This window comes from Coturnix japonica, chromosome 2, assembly GCF_001577835.2.
Source record: "Coturnix japonica isolate 7356 chromosome 2, Coturnix japonica 2.1, whole genome shotgun sequence".
Lineage (NCBI taxonomy): Eukaryota > Metazoa > Chordata > Aves > Galliformes > Phasianidae > Coturnix > Coturnix japonica.
In genome coordinates this window covers 80,345,618-80,358,711 of record NC_029517.1, presented here as the reverse complement: position 1 = coordinate 80,358,711, position 13,094 = coordinate 80,345,618, and the positions used below count along the sequence as shown (strand labels likewise).

Sequence of the window (13,094 nt, the reverse complement as noted above, 5' to 3'; positions counted from 1 at the left end):
CCTCAGAAACGAGGATACAAAAGGTGGCACTGTTGGGAAGAAGGTGCATGCCATGCTTAATAATTCAAATATCTAGATATATGATTCTCTCTTAGTTTTTAGACCATTGCAGCTACAATACAAACATTGTTTATTGAAGTCTATTCATTTTCTATTTTTTAATAGAGAAGTGTTTATGATTTGATAAACTCATATCACTTTTGCATTTTCTCAGGTCATGCTCAGATTGTCCATCTCTTATTAGAAAGAAACAAGTTTGGCACTATCCCATCTGATAGCCAAGGTGCAACACCTCTGCATTATGCTGCACAGAGCAACTTTGCTGTAAGTATCACACACCCTAAATGGAAAGTAAATGTATCTTGCTGAAATGTCTACAGAGTAATAAAGTGAGTTGGTTTTTGAAAAGTCATATAAACAGGGTCAGCACAAGTTTAACTCAGTTTTCCTAGTAATGTGGTATAAATGTAGCTACTTTCAAATTATTATGTATAAATTTTGAAAGTAAATTGCTTTACAAAGACATTTTGCATATTTTTGCATCAGAGCACGCAATAACCACTTATGTACTTTAATGGAATGGGAAAAGCACCTACTATTTTACAGTGCTTTTTAAGATTGTTCTTAGCAAAATCCAGACAGCCAAATTCTCATATATTTTGTAGAAAGTGTAGTTTTTGTCCAAAGCCTAAGCCATTCTATGATGTGGTAAAGTCAAAAAAGATAGGAGTTTTAACAATTTCTGGCTGTAGGTATTGTAGTGTAGTTCTCAGCCACTGGAACTTAAGACGACTTCTTTTGTGCTTCTTTTGTACTCTGTTTTCGTAGTAGAATTATGCTGTGCATAGTTTGAGTTTTCTTCAGTTGTATTATTCACATTTTCCCGCTACAAGAAGGATTATCTGGTGCCTAATTAATGTGCTTATGTAGTAATGCAGCTTATATTGTACCATTTTTTTTTAACAGGGGTATTAATTGGGATCTTTCTTGCCTTCTGACCTGCTAAATTTCAGAAAATTTTAGCATCTTGGAGAATCATTCCTTTTATGGTTATTACTGGGTACTACTTCAAAAGGCAACTGACCAATGTGTATTGATAGCACAGCTGTCAGGCCTCTGTTTCCTTGTGAAACTGAGATACCTTTTGTTTTTTTATTTATATTTCTTTGAGGATGGTCTTAGTAAAAACCTTGAGTTATTTGTTTTAAATTCAGACTCTCATTGGAGCACATCTGTTGTGTGTAGCTTGTGCATTTTTACAGAATGCTTTATTGAGCTGATTATTGTCCATTATTACAGTGTGGTATGTATAATTTGTGTCAGACTCACATGCCTGAAATATTTATCTTGTGAAGGCTTTTCTTTCAAGTCTGAGTCAGACTCAAACTGGGAGTGATCTGTGGAAAAGATAGCGGTAATCCAGTGATTATCCTCTTATGCTTTTATCTTTTCTGTATTGGTACATTCTTTATCAAATAATTTTTCATACTGGCTTTCTTTTTCTGGGCTTGATTTAGTTGTATAAAACATTTTCATTATGTTACTCCCTTTTGATCGCATCAGCCAGACAAAGTATGACATCTTTAGGTTTTAGGGGGAAGCAAAGTAGGTGATGGAATTAGATATTCTTTTGTAATCTTGTGTACTTACAATGAATTTAGTGTTTTGCATCTTAGATGAAGAACAAAATGGGAGAGTCTCACTCCAAGTCTACAGGCCTCTTTAAGCTGATGATGTGATCCCAGAGNTATGCATACCTAAATTATGCCTGGAGCTTCTCTCTCTCTCTCTCTTTTTTTAAACCGCTGAGTTTTTTTCTGAGCACCAGTATTTGCTGTATTTTTTCTATTAGATAAAAATTCAAGACTAGCTCCCACCACTGCTTTCCTTATACAAAGCCAAACAATTGAAGGGAAACTCATCCCTATTTGTTTTGGCGATAGCATCCATATGTTTATGGCTTCAGAGGCACATTATTGTTCTGCTCAGACTTCCCAAGATGTGGTTTGTTTCTCAGTTTAAATGAGATGTGTCATTGTCCATATAAAGAAGATTTGATCTTTTTTGTTTCTTGTAAATACTTCAGTAGCTCTCACTTTTACTGAACTTAATACATAAAAAAAAGCCTATAAACTGTGCTGTTTTATGTGGGATGTTTACGGGGATGAAATCATAAATAATAATTAATAATAATAATTAAAAAAATAAAGAAATCGACTGGTCAGTTGGGCATAAATGATTCTTGAGTAAATGTTTCAGCCAAGTCTTTATTATAGACAAAGATTCTTATCCTACCAGAGCTCTTTTGGGATCACATGAGGGAAAGGTTGAAGTAGCGCTAATGCTAAAATACAAAAGAATAAAATAATAAAACTCACTTTCAGTTTTTATTAGTTAGCTTATCTGTGACTATTAATAGATGCGTACCAGCTGTTACATATACAACATTTATGAGCCATTAGATAAGAAGAACCTTTCCTTCGTTTTTCTTGCAGCAGTGACTTCCTCCTTCTCTTTCTTATACAGTGAGGCTTATTAAGAAGTTATCGGTAGGTTGAGTGGACTTGTTTGCTGGGAGCTTAACACAAACATGACATTTGAAGATATAACTCTTTAAATCAAGCTCTTTAAATTAAAGACTTCAGCTGTGATAATTATAGTAGAAAGTGTAGACTCAAGTGTAAAGAATTTATTTATTTACTTACTTTCAGTGGTTCAGTAATTATTAGCATGATGATATATTTAAATACTAAGAAATGTATTTGTTTCTTTTAAAGTTTTGTTTTCTTGGGCTTTATTGAATGATTAATTTAGGCAAACTGTAATGTTTAATATGTAGTCATATTCAGATTTAAATTTAAAAATAGAAGTATTGTGAAGAAAAAATATTTTAGCATCATGGTATTATTACAGTAATATCTTGATAAGCCAATAATTTTTTCCCATTTCCCACTGCTTTCTTCACAGCAACAGCAGTGTCCTTCATTTCCTTGTGATGAACACGTGATACTTGACACTAAAAAGAGTAAGAGATATATGATAGTAGTTGAGGATGTGGCTATTAATGCTGAAGAGAAAAAGGGCATAGCAGAAAATACAGTCCTCCTGTTGGACAGATACTCTGTATAAACATAAAAAGAAAAATGAAAGCTTTGATTTGTTTCAGAGACAGCCAGATGAGACAAAATAGTTTCTTGTCGTCACAGATTTCTTTCAGCATTAATTCCAATAGTATGTCTTTTCAGGAAACAGTTGAAGTATTTTTGAAGCATCCTTCTGTAAAAGATGACTCAGATCTTGAGGGAAGAACGTCCTTCATGTGGGCAGCTGGGAAAGGCAGTGACAACGTCATTAGGACTATGCTGGATTTGAAACTGGATATTGATATCAATATGACAGACAAATATGCTGGGACAGGTAAGATACTTTTAAATAGAGCCACTGAATGTTCCCAGTTAGTTTCAATTTTCACCAAATAAAACACACTGTTGGCTTCTATGTTAATCTTTTCCTAGAGATTTTGCAGTGATGGTATATTCCAAACAAGAAAAAAAGATGTTTAACAGTTTTTCACTTTTCAGATAACACTTACGGCTTCTATTGTAATTTGAATTATATAAAATGGCAAATAAGTGCAATGTCAAAGTTCTGTGGTTCAGCATTTGGAAAATAGCAAGTATGACTATCACTTGCAATTTGCAGTTTCCACTTCCTTTAGTTATAAAGGTGTTTACATTGTTAGTTTCAATTCCTTTAAAATTCTGTTTACAAATCTAAGTTCTTTCCTTATAAATGAACACACCTCCAATTAGTCTTTTTGCATTATGACAGCTTTGTAAGTTGTGAGTTAAAAGGAAAAAATACCGTGACAAACAAAATGTCTGAGATCTCAGTCTGTCTGATGACTCTATGAGCTACATACTCAACTATTTTAGTGTTGTTTCTTCTTTTATTAGAGTCACTTGTACTTGTTCCTTATAAATACCTTTCAGTATTTCAGATCTTAAATACAGTAATGTTGTAGGCACTGTGCAGACCTCTTTATAAAGGAGCTTGCTCTTTGCAAACAGTACTCAGAGACTGTTTCTGAAATTATTCAGGTGTGGATTTCATGGTTGAATAATTCAGGCAGCTACACCTTTCATAGCTGTAATGCCTAATCACTTTCTAATCCTGAGCTTGTTGTGGGACTTCAAGGCAGTTAATGGATGTTCCATTTACTTGAAGCTGCCATTGTGTAGAGCACACTAACAGTCCTGAAGTTCAGAGCTGTGCTGTTCTTCACTTTCTATCAAGCAGTCTGAATTTTACCCCTATGCAAATGTGTGCGGCAGGGTGAGCTTTATTATAGTGAGCTGTAAACTTCAAAGGAAGCCCACCAGTAAATCACTTTCTAATTGAAGACCTGATTTTTTTTTCTGAAGATTCGTAATCCTTCCCAGGTTTTGGGGGAAGAGTAGTATTGTATTCTAACAGGAAACCATGGGGTAATAGAAAACAGTGTACATGGCTGTGCCCAGGCTGCAGTTGCTGAGGAGAGTTCAAGTTTGTGTTTTGCTGACTTTTGTGCTGAACTCAGTTAAGCTCAGTCATATTGTTGCATTAACGTAGCTTTTTGCATTTACTTAAAAAGAGCAAGCTCTCCGTTCAGCTCAAGACTCTGCTTATTGTGTAGGAGAATGACACCAAGGGAAAGGAATTTCCCTGTTCGCAGAGATCAGCGCTGCAGGAGCATTACAGGGGCAGCTTTATAGCTCTGCCGTCACTGCATACAATGGTGAGGGCTCTGTCTGTCGGAGGAACAAAGGTCCCATTGTGAGCAGCTGGCCAGGGAATCTCTTCAGTCACCGTGACTCCATCACAGAAAATTTGGCTTACAAGAAAATACTGAGCACAAAGTGCGAAACAAGATGCCTGCGTCAGAATGAGTGATAGAGGGGAAGAAGCAGCCAAGCTGACACAGCAGCTCTTTTTCTCTTGCATTGTTATACACACCCCATGTGTCATCGGATTGAGTGGTTTACTGCCTTTGCTTTCATAAGAAATGCAGTACAAAAACCAGAACCTAAAGTTTACAGTGAGGTCAGAACACGAAGACTAGGCCCGTCCAAATACATAAAGCTGCAGGGACCTCGTTCTTGTCAAATTTCTACTTATAGCCTCCCACTTCCATAGCTAGTGCAGATCTTGCTGCTTACAGATATTTTTCACAAGTATGATAAATATCCATATGAGAGTTTTTTTCCCCTTGATATCAGCAACAGATGAACATAAGGATCATTGTGAAAGCAGGATTTCAGTTCTTAAGGCAGTGCTGGTCATATTGCCTCAGGCCACAGCCCCGTTTCTTGTGGGAAGTTCCTCATTTGTATCACAACTCCAGTCACTAGTGTTGAGAATCAAACTTAAAAGGCTTTGATGTATGAACAACCTGCATCTTTTACTAGCATCTGTGCGGCAGATCACGCTGGGCCACTGTTTCATAAGCTGTATGAAATGGTGTTAGTGGCAAACAGTGTCAGGCAACTACTGCAAGCCTGGCAGTTTGACTCTCTGGATATTGTTCAAGAAGTAATTCCTTCTAGTGTCTTCTAGTAAATCCTTTCTAGTGGCCTTTGTGGTATGCCTTTCTGTGCAGTGCCTCTGCTGGATCCTGACTGTGCCTGTGTAACTTGAAGCAGTTACAGGGATGCAGGTATTGTGTACAGCCCCTCATCTTGCTCATTTGATAAGACTGAATAATGACCAAATTGGAGTGTTTGTGAAATTTCATGGGAGAGTAAAAACGCACTGCACAAAATCATAGAATCATAGAAAGGTTTGGGTTGGATGGGACCTTTAAGATCATCTAGTTCCAACCCCCTGCTACAAAATAGTTATGACTTGCACATTTTTGTGTTTTTATTCTCCATACATTGTACGTGTTAATCTCTGAAGCAGTTTAGATGTAAGGTGGTGCACCTCTGAGAACATAGATTATTTTATTCAATTGCTGGCTGTGGGAAATAATCCAAAGCATTCTGAAATCCAATTGTAAGCAAAAGAAATGAGGTCCTCGATTTGTCTGAAATCTCATTGCTGCATGTAGTTTGTGTTTCCTTCAGAAAGAACCCTGAGCTGGTTATACTGGCATTTCTGCATTCTCTTCAACCACAGGCAGCAGTGCCAGCAGTTATTATCAGTTAGTAACTTCAGTCCTCAGACATCATGTCTTTACCTCTGTAGTCTTACTGTGCTAAAAAGAGCTCTGTGTTATTTGTCGGTTTAAGTTTAGTAACGTGTGCATGCATTTAGAGATGAGAAGACAAAAAGAGTAGGATTCTGCAAAACCAACTTGCACAGTTTGTATTCAATGGAACTTCACATGCTGTCGGGTGAAAGGAAATGTGGTATGTTTAAGTGCCTTCCAGTACTTAAAGGGATCCTATAAGCAGGAGGGAAGTCAACTTTTTACATGAGTAGATATTGATAGGACGAGGGAGAATGGTTTTAAACACAAAGACAGGAGATTTAGATTAGATGTTCAGGAGAAATTTTTTAAGCTACAGGGTAGTGAGATACTGGCACAGGCTGCCTGGAGAAGCTGTAGTTCCCCATTCTTGGAGGTGTTCAAGTGCAGATTGGATGGAGCCCTGGGAAGCCTGATCTGGTGCCTGATTTAGTGGCTGGCAACCCTGCCTGTGGCAGGGGGTTTGGAACTAGATGATCTTTGAGGTCCTTTCCAACCCAAGCTAGTCTGTGATTCTGTGCTTTGTCCATTATCGTTTTCCTGAATGAGCAAAGAGTTACAGGTACTATGTGGAGCTTATGTAATAGCTTTTTGATGTAATTTTATGTAAAATTTTCACCAGGCAATTCTGGAAAATGAAAAAGAAGAGCAGGGAGAAACAGCCGGGTGGTTATCTGGAGTTAGTTTTAATTGAGACAGCTTTGCTTGTTTGAAAGAAAAAAATGGCATTTTCAAGTAAATGTTGAAGAAATAATGAAAAGCTTTCTTTCTCTTAAAATGGGCAGCCTCGTGTCCTTCGGGGTAGTACAATAAATGCCGTGGAACAGACAGAAGTAGTTCTTACTGTGAGCTCTTACTTTTTTAAACAAAAGCTGGTAATCCTATACAAATCTTGAGCATAAGCCAGTCCTCCTGCCAATAAGGTTAAAATTCACACTTCTGCAAGTTAAAAACATGTCTTAGAGCTAACCTTGTTTTTTGCTTACTGTGCTGTAATGCTTATACCTATGGAAATGTGGTTCAGGTTTGCCTATCACTCTCAAGGGTTCTTCATCTGCTTACTTTTTGAAAGCAGCTTTTTCTACCAAAACAATCAAAATAATCTTTTCATTTGGTTGTTCTAATTTTGAACCTCCAGAGCTCACATTGTGTTCTCTTTTTTCTACTGCATTTTTTCTTTCAGCGTTACATGCTGCTGCACTTTCTGGCCACGTCAGCACAGTGAAATTGCTGTTGGAACGCAATGCACAGGTGGATGCTTTGGATGTCATGAAACACACTCCACTTTTCCGAGCTTGTGAGATGGGACACAAAGAAGTGATACAAACACTCATTAAAGGTCAGCTGTTAAAAAATTTTTTTATAAAGCTGTTCAGATTTCTGATGTTCCTTTATGTGGAGCTGTGAAATTAATAGCATTACTGGGCAAGAATGGGAGTAGAAAATTACTCCTCTAAAAAAATACACTGTCTGTAAGTACCCTGTGTGGAACAGCATTAGAAAATAACAAGAGGTTTTTCAGAGCGTTGAGTAAAAAGACTGGCAGAGTTAAATCTAAACTTTCAAAACTGGGATAGTTCTTTGAACAGCTCTTTTCTGTCCAAGCTTGTTCAAGTACATTCTAATCTCTCCAACTGCCTCTTCTCCCAGCAAGCCATTGTTTTTGGGGGGGTTTCTTTCTTCTTTTTGTTCTGCTTTCAATGAATAAGATCAGATTAAGCTTTCTTCTGAGACAAAGCTTTTGTAGTCATATTTGGAAATTTTTTGACTATTTGAATTTGTGCTCATTTTAAAGAGGGCAAGGTAGTTATCAAAATCCAAAATCATTAATATTTTCCCATAGTTGGGTTTCAGAAACAGTATTTTATTTGTAAATAGAAATAAGACTATCTACAGAGTTCTTAATAATTGTAGAAGCTCTGTTAAACTGCAAGACACATGGTAAAATAACAGTGGTATCTTAGGTGCAAAATTCTTTTAATTGCACAGAAAAGTTTTGCATGGACTGGAAGCAGTCTCTCTCCTACTTGAGATATTTGCCTATTATTATTATTATTGCCTGGTGAAGTATCCAGACTAACAAATTATACATTTTCTGTCAAATAACTTTTCTTAGTGAAGTTTGCTTCCCTCTGTTATTCGCTGGACAAATTTTAAAATTAATAGGCTTGAACAAATAACATCTAGATTTTCCAATCTGAATTTTCCAAAGTATCTGGGATGATCATTAGGATTTTCTGAAGTTGTTAGATAGCTGAAATTATTTCATTGCCATTTCAGCTTGCTTTAGGTAATAGTATTGATGTTGCATTCCGCACTACTTCTCTGTATTGTCAATTTGCCAAAGAAGTTATAGTTGAATATAAATTTATTCTTTGCTTTCTCTTAATTCAAAAATGTATTTGTTGTTATAGGAGGAGCAAGAGTAGATTTGGTTGATCAAGATGGCCATTCGCCCCTTCACTGGGCAGCCCTGGGAGGAAATGCTGATGTATGCCAGATCCTGATAGAAAATAAAATCAACCCTAATGTGCAGGATTACGCAGGTAGAACACCTCTGCAGTGTGCTGCCTATGGAGGTTACATCAACTGCATGGTGGTATTACTGGAAAACAACGCAGATCCAAATATTCAGGATAAGGAGGTATGTTGTCCTTCACCGGGCGATTTTATTAAGTAAGTTTAAAATAACTGTAAACATAAAGTTCATCCTGTTTTCTGGGACACTGAAACATCTTTTCTGCTGTTTATCATGGAAGGAAAAGCATCCTGGTATAATTTTCCCTGTCTTCACTTCTAAACTTTTGAATGAAATAATAATTCGGCATGAAATGAAGACTCATCTTTTTCCTTTATCATTTTTGTCTTTGCCTTATCAAAGTGTGATCATACAAGGAGTTGTTTTAAGCAACTTATTTTTAAGCTTGTATTGTTCTTTATTAACAGTTGATATGGGAATGTGATTTTATCGTTTATAGTGCGTTTCTTCAGCATCTGTTAGAGAGACAGAACAAGTAAGATATTGCAAGTGAGACTGAAGAAGAAGTTTTTCAATTATTTATCTGTATATAGCACTTCTTGATGGAAAAAAAAGAACACTGGTTTGTTTAAATATTCTTTTGTGTCATTTTTTTCAAGCAGTAAGTGAAATTAGGAGCCAGAATAATTGCGCAACATTTAACAGATTTCTTTGTTATTTGACATAATTTCTCTGAAGTCAGAAGAACTTTATGAGTCAAAATAATTTCATTCAAATTGTTAAATTTTTCTCTAGCTATTCACTGTAGGACATGAATAATTCTAGGTAATGGAAAAGTGTTATTTATGATGGGTTCTCCAGAGTATACTGCAAACATCTTCTAAACCTGCTACCATCTTCATGTGGCATCAGCTTGAATATAGGTGACATCAACTTCAGGCCTCCTTATTTCACACAGAGATGCTGCAATCTAATCTTCAGCGCTTGCAGTTCAAGGTGCAGCTTGTTAGCACAGAACTCGGGACTTCTTTGTGTATTTATGTGGTACCCAGTTTTCTAACTGTTTGTTAAACTGAGAGTTTAAAAAAGCAAGATGCTGATATGGGAGGCATGCCCTTGAAGTGAAGTGGAATGTGCGAGTTTTGTTGATATTAACAGACCTGTAAGTATTCACGCGGCAGGTACCAGCCAAGAGCTGGACTTCTGCTTTACGTGAGTGAAACAAGACTTCTGAAGGAGTCTGGAGGACTTCTGGAAGGACAGCTGGAGTCATTCTGCATTTGTCTGTGCTGATAAGCTTTCCTCAGACTTCATCAGAATTTTATCTCCTTAATAGTTCTCTGTCTTGTCGCAGTATTTTGGATCAGTCTGGAAAACAGTCTGAATTTCAAAAGTTGTTGAGAGCTTCTTCAGAGCAAAGGCAGCACAACTGCACAGAAATCCAGTCCAGAACTAGTTTCCTAATGCTATTTTTCAGCCACTTCAGATGGAAAAGCTAGTGTTGTAATGTAGTTTAAAAAGAAAAAAGATATCTAATTTCATTTTTAAGTGATGTACTCTTTCATTTTAACAAGGGAGTTGTTTTAGAAGAACCAGTTTGTCCTTCGTGTCCAGAATAGCATGAAATTGCAATATGATTTGCAACTGTTATTGTGGTGTGATAGAGACTGGAAATAGTATTATTATTTCTTTTTTTTCTATCTATTGACTACAGGGAAGAACTGCTTTACACTGGCTCTGTAACAATGGCTACCTTGATGCTATAAAGTTACTGCTTGGTTTTGATGCTTTCCCTAATCATATGGAGAACAGCGAGGAAAGGTATTGGTCTGAATAAGACTTTTTCTAATTTTAGCAAAAATGCTACCTATTGATTTAAATGTTTATTGTTCAGATATTTTCACAGCATTGTAATTGTCCCATTATGTAAAAAGAATGCCCATGGCTTTGGGCTTCAGTGTAAGGAGCTTTTATAATGTGAAAAATCTCTCATTTAAGTGTGGTGTTGAAAGTTTAAGCTTCTGCTGTTGATACTTTTGAACCTTGATCTCATGGACGTTTCTGCAAGTCTTCATTCATTCTACTCTCATTTCAAATATTAATCATCATTTTCATTTAGATGAAGTTGACAGTGGATATGTATGATGAAAGGATTAAATTGTTAGAGTAGAATGGAGTTTCTCTTGTTGGTAGGAATGCAATGAGAAGAAAGCAGATGGAAGAAATGCACTGTTGTGTTTTAAAGTAGCGATTACGAATTACTGGTGATTAACTGTACTGTAAAAGCCTGGGTGGGTGGGTTTTTTGAGTTGGTTTTTTTTGTGTGTGTATCATAATCATAAAGAGACAGTAAATTTGCACCTCTTTTCTTTGTGTTTCATTGACGCATAAATGATAGTGTATTTTTAAAGTAGTTTGAGTTGCGAAGTTCAAATTAATCACCTGACCGTGAAGATAATTGGTGTTAGCAGAAATTTATGATGTCTTTTTAGAGTAGATGACCCCATTCTAATCATAAATAAAACTTTGATCAATATGTTGTGTAGATTTGAATATTTCTCAATTTTTAATAATTTAAATACATTTAAGGCTCATATTTTAGAGATAAATTGGAGACTATCTTCCTTACCCCAGTTAATTGCTTTCTTTCCCATCATTTCTCTTTTGTTCTCTACACCAGCTACTCAGATCTCTTGCTTTTCTGTTTATTCTCATTTTTAGTGAGAAACAAATGAAAGCATTGAGTTGTTCTTAAGTAGTGTCGATACACTCACTTCTTAAGGTAGTTTGAGTGGGGTCAGGTAATTCGCGTTTAAGAACATGGGTCTGCATGACTGTGATCCATAATACAATACATTGTTTTGGTACATGTATTTTAGCAGCATAAAGTTTACTTCAGTATCTTCTGTGTTAACTAAAATGTTCAAAACTAGCTATACTTTAAAATGTCACTTTCTGAAGTGAGGTTCCTTCTGAAGTATCCGTTCTTGGGTTATCAAAAATCCGTAGCTATTTAAATGCTATCAACACGCCTTGACATACAGATTTTCATGTTATGCCGTTGTCTTTATTCCCGCAGACACTTCAGTTCAGATACTGTTAATCCTTCCATCAAATCATTGCTGTGTGGCAAGTTCAATTGTGCTCTTTCTGTCTGTTTTTCTTTGCTTACCAGCATTGTGTCCTAGCAAGTTACCATCAAGAAGAGCCCTAATTTTCTCAATCACGTGCATTGACACTTACTGTTTGAAAGTCTTGCATTATATGGTCTTGATTGTGGTTTGTGACTGATAATTCTCCATCACTAAATGTCGTAGCCTAGTGCTTCAGTGTTGCTGATGGGGGCAGGCACCTTTTGCACCTATCCAGACAATGGAAATTTGGAGAATTTTTATCTAAAAGTACTTAGGCAGGTTTGGCACTATTTACAAGCAAACACATTTAATATTTTTACCACGCATGTTGATTTGAAGGCAGGCCTGTCTTACGAGTGCTTTAAAAAAAGTCTCATCCGTTACAGTAGGTTTAGTACTGTTCCTTGGTCAGCTACATTGTCCTCAGTCATTGTTATAGAAGCTAAGCCAGATCTGACAGTAAATTCTCAGAACTTAAATGGATATGTAAGTAACGCAAAGTATGTTTTTATTTTGCTTTTTACTTAAATAACATTTCAACATATGAACCTTAATAACTTCTTTGTTTGCTTAAGACAGTTAATAATAATAACAATGTGGGTCGGACTTTGGACTACTAAACTTAGTATTGTTTGATCTCCTCTAAGTTAGGCAATTAAAATAAGCCTTAAATATGATCATGGTATGCACCATGAGTAAGATGGGAAAATAATGTTTAAAATAAGAACAGTAGTCATCTGAAAACAGTGTTTAATCAATTTTCATCCTAGAAGTTGCCTTGTTATGAAATCAATACGAATCTCATAACATAAATGCACATCATGACTAGGAATCTTATTCATTGTTAATTGTCTTTTTTTTTTTAGGTACACTCCACTTGATTATGCCTTGCTTGGTGAACACCATGAAGTGATTCAGTTCATGTTAGAACATGGAGCTCTCTCCATAGCTGCCATACAGGACATTGCTGCTTTCAAAATTCAGGCTGTTTATAAAGGATATAAAGTTAGAAAGGCTTTTCAAGAGAGGAAGAATCTTTTAATGAAACATGAACAACTGAGAAAAGATGCTGCTGCCAAGTAAGTCTGAGACTCAAAATCTATTCTAACAAATAGACGTTTGCCAAGTTTCTACTTTATGTGTATGATTTTATCTATTACTGTTCATCAGTTATTGTTTCTCTTAGTAAAATTCACAAAACTTGCAGGCATCTGATGGAGTTTTTTTCAACGATGCTACATATGAAAACTGT

The 13,094-nt window shown here is 36.1% G+C and overlaps 1 protein-coding gene across 6 annotated transcripts in view; it reads left to right on the top strand.

The window, feature by feature from the left end:
• INVS (inversin) overlaps positions 1-13,094 on the top strand; it is a 76,790-nt gene that overhangs the window by 46,640 nt on the left and 17,056 nt on the right. For all 6 annotated transcript variants that reach the window (XM_015855084.1, XM_015855086.2, XM_015855087.1 and 3 more), the window contains 6 exons: positions 215-324; positions 3,246-3,417; positions 7,413-7,568; positions 8,644-8,873; positions 10,423-10,529; positions 12,709-12,921. In XM_015855084.1, coding sequence (XP_015710570.1) covers positions 215-324; positions 3,246-3,417; positions 7,413-7,568; positions 8,644-8,873; positions 10,423-10,529; positions 12,709-12,921 — 988 coding nt within the window. The remainder of the gene's footprint in view (positions 1-214; positions 325-3,245; positions 3,418-7,412; positions 7,569-8,643; positions 8,874-10,422; positions 10,530-12,708; positions 12,922-13,094) is intronic.